General features: G+C 52.0%; 1 protein-coding gene across 1 annotated transcript in view; it reads right to left on the bottom strand.

Annotated features, from left to right (window-relative positions):
- DHCR24 (24-dehydrocholesterol reductase) overlaps positions 1 to 7,021 on the bottom strand; it is a 36,038-nt gene extending 29,017 nt beyond the window's left edge. Inside the window, exon 1 of the mRNA XM_036755239.1 lies at positions 6,420 to 7,021. Coding sequence (XP_036611134.1) covers positions 6,420 to 6,650 — 231 coding nt within the window. The 5' untranslated portion in view covers positions 6,651 to 7,021. The remainder of the gene's footprint in view (positions 1 to 6,419) is intronic.
- Between the last annotated feature and the right edge of the window lie 214 nt (positions 7,022 to 7,235).

The raw sequence follows: 7,235 nt of genomic DNA, 5'->3' as shown, positions 1-7,235 counted from the left end.
GGAGGATTTTAGCAGCACCCCCCCCCCCAAGCAAGGGCTTCCATGAGTGGCTATGGCGCCTCCTGAGCAGGATGCCACGGGGCCAGCTTGAGAAGTCTTGGGAGGACTCGCCAGAGGCAACGGCTAAGGTCACCTCCCACATACAAAGAAGTATAGAGGACGGGTAGTTCTGCGGTCACAACAACGACCGCGGGAGCTGAGTTCAAATCCCACCGCTGACACCCACTGGCTGTGTGACCCTGGACAAATCACCTCTCGGTGTCCTAAGCAACCATCTAAGGCACAGAAGAGATGATCTGCTCCTCCAGAAGCATGAAATCACAGATCAGGTTTTTAAAAAATAAACACAAATTAATATAAATATAGAGGCCTCCGGTACCACAATGGGTAGAACGCCGGGCCTGGAGTCAGGAGGCCCGAGTTCGAATCTGGTCTCAGACACCTCCTAGCTGGGCAAGGCATTTAACCTGTTTGCCTCAGCTTCCTCAACTGTAACATGGGGATAATATCAACGCCTACATCATAGGGCTGTTGGGATGATCAAATGAGCCCCAGCACCACACTCGGCACATAGTAGGTCCTCTGTAAATGCTTCATCCTTTGCCGATTTCCCCAAATTAAAAACATGGAAAGAGGCCTGAACTGGCCTGGAGTTTAAATCCTGGCTCCTTGTCGCTCACTCTCTGTCTGACCTCTGGGCCTCAGCTCTTCTCCTATAAAAGGAGGGGTTTGGACCAGACGGCCCAGAGGTCCCCTCCGGCTCTGTGACTTTCAGCGGACATTGTCATGAGCTGTTAAGAGGGCTCAGGAGATGGGGGGGGGGGAGGCGGAGCCAAGATGGCGGCTGGAAAGCAGGGACTAGCGTGAGCTCCCCGCCGTGTCCCTCCAAAAACCTATAAAAAATGGCTCTGAACCAATTCTAGAACGGCAGAACCCACAAAACAGCAGAGGGAAGCAGGGCTCCAGCCCAGGACAGCCTGGACGGTTGCTGGGTGAGGTCTTTCATGCACAGAGCTGGGAGCGGAGCAGAGCCCAACGTGGGCGGCACGGACCGACCAGACCAGGAGCGGGGTGGAGCAGGCCCCAGCACCCTGAATCAGTCAGCTGCGGCAGTTACCAGATTTCTCAACCCACAAACACCAAAGACAACAGAGAAGGTTAGTGGGAAAAAGCTGCGTGTGTGGAAGTTCATGGTTCAGCCACCGCCCGGGGGCAGTAGAGGTGGGGCAGCTACAGAACTACAGCTGCAGTTGCTTTTGGCCCCAAGCCCACCTGGTGGGAAGAATTAAGTGGCAGATCAGAGCAGGAGAGCAGAGCCTGCTGAAGATGTAAGTCCAGTCCGGGTTGGGGGTTCTTGGGGAAGGAGGAGTGCTGGTGTGGCAGAGCTGGCGCATCCCCCCCAAGCTTGGAACATAGTTCTCTTTACTCTACAAGCAGTCATACCCCACTGAAAAACGCAAGGGTCAAGTGAGTTGGCTGGGAACATGGCCAGGCAGCGAAAACGCACCCAGATTCAGTCTCAGACTTTGGAACCTTTCTTTGGTGACAAAGAACAACAAAACATACAGCCAGAAGAAATCAACAAAGTCAAAGAGCCTACAACAAAAGCCTCCAAGAAAAACATGAATTGGTCTCAGGCCATGGAACAGCTCAAAAAGGATTTGGAAAAGCAAGTTAGACGAGGAAAAATTGGGAAGAGAAATGAGAAGGACGTGAGAAAACCATGAAAAACAAGTCAATGACTTGCTAAAGGAGACCCAAAAAAATACTGAAAAATATACTGAAGAAAACAACACCTTAAAAAACAGATTAACTCAAATGGCAAAAGAGCTCCAAAAAGCCAATGAGGAGAAGAATGCCTTGAAAGGCAGAATTAGCCAAATGGAAAAGGAGGTCCAAAAGACCACTGAAGAAAATACTACCTTAAAAATTAGACTGGAGCAAGTTGAAGCTAGTGACTTGATGAGAAATCAAGATGTTATAAAACAGAACCAAAAGAATGAAAAAATGGAAGACAATGTGAAATATCTCATTGGAAAAACCACTGACCTGGAAAATAGATCCAGGAGAGATAATTTAAAAATTACTGGACTACCTGAAAGACAGCCTAGATATCATCTTGCAAGAAATTATCAAGGAGAACTTCCCTGATATTCTAGAGCCACAGGGCAAAATAGAAATTGAAAGAATCCACCAATCGCCTCCTCAAATAGATCCCAAAAAGAAATCTCCTAAGAATGTTGTTGCCAAATTCCAGTGCTTCCAGATCAAGGAGAAAATACTGCAAGCAGCCAGAAAGAAACAATTTGAGTATTGTGGGAACACAATCAGAATAACCCAAGATCTGGCAGCTTCTACATTAAGAGATCGAAGGGCTTGGAATACGATATTCTGGAGGTCAGTGGAGCTAGGATTAAAACCTAGAATCACCTACCCAGCAAAACTGAGTATTATGCTCCAAGGCAAAATATGGATTTTCAATAAAATAGAGGACTTTCAAGCTTTCTCAGTGAAAAGACCAGAGCTGAATAGAAAATCTGACTTTCAAACACAAGAACCAAGAGAAGCATGAAAAGGTGAACAAGAAAAAGAAATTGCAAGGGACTTACTAAAGTTGAACTGTTTTGTTTACATTCCTACATGGAAAGATGACATGTATGATTCATGAGACCTCAGTATTAGGGTAACTGAAGGGAATATGCATATATGCATATATACATATATATATATATATATATATGTATATATATATAGAGAGGGAGAGAGAGAGAGGGAGAGAGGACACAGGGTGAGTTGAAGATGAAGGGAAGATATCTAAAAGAAATCAAATTAAGGGATGAGAGAGGAATGTATTGAGAGAGGGAGATAGGGAGAGATAGAATGGGGTGGATTATCTCGTGTAAAAGTGGAAAGAAAAAGCAGTTCTGTAGGAAGAGAAGAGAAGGCAGGTGAGGGGGGAATAAGTGAATCTTGCTCTCATTGGATTTGACCTGAGGAGGGAATACCATACATACTCAATTGGATATCTTACCCCACAGGAAAGAAGAGGGAAGAAGATTAAAAAAAAGGGGGGGATGATAAAAGGGAGGGCAGATGGGGGTGGAGGTAATCAAAAACAAACACTTTGGAAAGGGGACAGGGTCAAGGGAGAAAATTGGATAAAGGGGGATAGGTTAGGAAGGAGCAAAATATAGTGAGTCTTTCACAACATGAGTATTGTGGAAGGGTTATACATAATGACATGCATGTGGCCTATGTTGAATTGCTTGACTTCTTAGGGAGGGTGGGTGGGAAGGGAAGAGGGGAGAGAATTTGGAACTCAAAGTTTTAAAAAACAGATGTTCAAAAAACAAAAAAAAAAAGTTTTTGCATGCAACTAGAAAATAAGATACACAGGCAATGGGACGTAGAAATTCATCTTGCCCTACAAGAAATGAAGGGAAAAGGGGAAGGGAGGGGAGTGGGGTGACACAAGGGAGGGCTGACTGGGGAACAGGGCAACCAGAATATATGCCATCTTGGAGTGGGGGGGAAGGTAGAAATGGGGAGAAAATTTGTAATTCAAACTCTTGTGAAAATCAATGCTGAAAACTAAATATATTAAATAAAAAAGGGGGGGGGGCTCAGGAGAACATGCACGCCCTGTTAGGGGCAGGGCCTTTTCAACTGTGTCCCTGCATCCCCGGTGCTCAGCCTGGGTACCTGGCACACAGGAGGCCTGGTGAATTCGGATGCATCACCAAAGCCCTCTCATTTGGATCTCATCAGAGCCTCATGAGGTTTGGGGAAGGGAAGCCCATTTTACAGATAAGGAAATAGGCCCAGAGAAGGCAAGCAACACCACACAGCCCAGGACCAGAATCAGTTAACCCACCCACAAGCACTTACTAAGCGCTTACCACACGCCAGGCACTATGTCAAGGACAAAAACAGAAAACGAACCTAATACTCTGGCCCGAGGCCGGTGCCTCATCCATTAAAACTGGCATGTGACCCTTGCCATCCAAAAGGCAGTGGAACCACACAGCCCAGGGCCTTGGCAGGCATCCTATGTCCTGTAAAGTGGTCCATCCTGCCAGGGCCCAAGCACAGTGTAACCTTGGTGGGTAGACAGGTGGTACCTCCCTTGACGGCTGGGTCATCTTCATGGCCTAGAGAAAACCTGAGCTCCAGGGCATGGTGCCCAGGGGGCTCTTCATAGCCCAGCCCCATCCACGGTGCCAAGCCTATGGGGACTGGAACGGCCAGCACCATCTTCCCCTTCTCGTGCTAGAGACGGAGCCAGGTGCCATCCAGAGGCTGCCAACGCAAGAGGCAGATGGGAGGTGGGGGTGGAATGAGAAAAAGGTGCTGGACATGGAAATAAAAAGTACTAGTCCCAACTAGGAGGTGTCCTTGGCCAAACCTGCTCCTTTCTCAGACCTTGGTTCCTTCCACTTGTTAGTTAAGTGACAGGGTTTAGTGGGATAACTGATATCCCTCTTAGGCCAAAATACTCCATTCGCTCAATCAATCCATCAGTCAACAAGCACTTCTTAATCAATCAATCCATCTTTTTAAGCGCCTACTGTGTGCCAGGCACTGAGCTAACCTGCTTTACAGACACCACCTCACTTCATCCTCACAACAACCCAATTTTGGGAGGTAAGTGCTATTACTATCATCCCCATTTTACAGTTGAGGAGACTGAGGCAAACAGGTTAAGTGACTTGCCCAGGTTCACACAGCTAGGACACATCTGAACTTCCTGACTCCAGGCCCAGGGCTCTGTGCCCTTGACCACCACCACTGCCTTGGACTTGAACCCAGATCTTCCTAGCTCCAGACACCAGGCTATGCTGCCTTTCCATATAAAGAGAGTAATTAGAAGGGTCAATGGGAGTTCAACTGCTACTGGGAACTCCTACATGAGGAAATTCCCTCCATCATAGCCAGTCAGCACCTTTTCTGCAACTTAGTCTTAGCTAGCTGCCTAAGATAGTATGTGGGCATGTGTATGTGCGCGCCTGTGTGCGTGCGTGCGTGCGTGCGTGCCTGTGTCAGTCAGAGCCAGGAACCGAATGCTGAAGTGAGGTCAGCCCTGGTCAGGAGAGTCACTTTGTCATCCTGGGCTTCGGTTTCCTCACTTGTAAAATGACATTTCTTCCTCAAACCTCTACAGCCCCGGGGGCTCAGAAGGTCAGAGAGGGAGAAGTACTTAGTAATCCTTGAGAATGGCAATAGGCAACTCTGCAGGGAGAAGCCCAAGGCTTCCACCTCCTTCAGGCTCTAAGGACATGAGAGGTGGTGGGGCTCTCTTTTCAGATGCTGTAAGCGGTGCTGGCCAGAAATATACTGGAGATGCTAGACAAATGGAGCCCTCTCCTAGCTGTCCTTGGGGGCCTGCTGCAGCCTTCCTTCTGGGGCTCATGCCCTTCCTTGGCCTCCCCTCAGGTGGCCTAGAGAAAGTCCAGATACACAACGGAGGGAGAAATATGTCAACATCCCTTTCATCTTTGAAAAAAAACCTCAGAGTTATCTCTTCCTGGGCCCCTTTGAGCCTCTCCCTCCTCCCCCTCCACAACACCCTCTGCCAAAGCTCTCTGTGGTCAAGGACCCAGAATCCAAATTGCTGCAAAATCAACATGCCCAAACCCCTCCTTTTTCGGATGAGTGAACAGAGGCTGGAGACAGGAAGTGACTGGCCCAATGTCACATGGTGGTCAATAAGCGGCCGAGCCACAGGTCAGTCCTTGTCACCTTTATGCCTCGCTGCTTCTAGCCCCTGATATGGTTCAGAACGGGGGTCCCCTACCCTACTCAGTAAAGAAACTCTGCACCCACCCCCATCCCAACACCGGGTGGAACTGAACTAAGGAGCCCCCTGGCCCTGAAGTGACTTGTAGTAGGGTCCCTGGCGGCCAAGCAGGGGAGAGAGAGGCACCTGCTTCCACAAGTCCTCTCAGACATCTGGATTTTCCTTTCTCAAATCTGGAACAGACAAGGCGTGCGTGGCCCAGATACATCTGCTTCCTCTGCCACATCTCCCCACGTAAAGGGAAAGGGGAAGGGATGGTGTGGTACCTCAGCATCTAAGCCTAAAGGGAGGGGGAGGAACGAGGAGGTGCTAACACATATCTGAGCGAAGGGGGGGGGAGCTCCTACATTCCTGGGGAAACTGGGACAGGGAGGAGAAAGGGGCTTACACCAGGTGCGGTGTACAAGCAGAGGAGAGGAGGCATTGAACGTATGCAAAGCAAGAAGTGCCTTTTAGAGGTGGGGGGAAAGGGGGGGGACAAGCAGCGGGAGGAGGGGGCAGGTACGTGAGGGGGGCAGCGGCGGGAGGAAGGGGCAGGCACACGAGGACGGGGCAGGCACACGAGGACGGGGCACGCACTCCCCCCAGCCCCGCGCCCTCCCGTCCCGAGAGCGTTCCCCACCTGCTTCTGGATGTCCCGAACCCGCTGCTGGTGCTGGCGCGGCGCGCTGTTGAGCCGGAACACCACCCAGGCGCGCAGGTAATAGTAGATGTCGAAGATGAAGGACAGCGGCAGGAGAAAGAGGCACACGAACACCCAGCGCTGGTGGATGATGACAAACTCCAGCCCCTTCACCCGGATCCACAGCAAGAAGAGCAGGGCGCACACCGCCAGGGACACTGCCGGCTCCATCGCGGCGCGCGGCTCGCCCGGGTCCAGTGCCGTCCGGCCAGGGAGCGAGCGCGCTGCGGCCCCGGGGCGTCCTCTCCGCGCGCTCTGCGGGGCTCCGGGAACGCTCTCTCCGCGCGCACTGCGGGCTCCCGGGGGCGTCCTCTCCGCGCGCGCAGGGGCGTACGCAGGCTGCGGACTCCGCGGGACGTTCTCTCCGCGCGCGCTGCGGGCTCCCGGGGACGCTCTCCCCGCGTCCTGTCCGATCGGGCGGCGGGCTCCCGGGGACGTGCGGAGCAGGGGTTGCAGGAGATGTATCCCCCGGCGGCGCGGCGCGCTGATGGAGGAGGAGCGAACCCTAAATACGCCGCTCGCGCCCTCTCCTCGCCCCGCCCAGGCCCGCCGACACTCTCGGCCCGGAGCCGGTCCGGGCCCCGATCCGCCTCCCGATTGGCTCGGCCTCCCCAGGGTTCGGTGGGCCGAGACCCCGGCGCTGCCCAATGGCGAGACGCGGAGAGGATCGGACCAGGAGCGGGGCGCCTGGATTGGCTGAGCTCTCCCGGAGCGCTCCACCCCCGCCCCCTCCTACCCGGCTTCCCCTGGAACCGG

Source organism: Trichosurus vulpecula, chromosome 4 (assembly GCF_011100635.1).
Source record: "Trichosurus vulpecula isolate mTriVul1 chromosome 4, mTriVul1.pri, whole genome shotgun sequence".
Taxonomy (NCBI): Eukaryota; Metazoa; Chordata; class Mammalia; order Diprotodontia; family Phalangeridae; genus Trichosurus; species Trichosurus vulpecula.
This window is presented reverse-complemented; position numbering and strand designations above follow the sequence as displayed.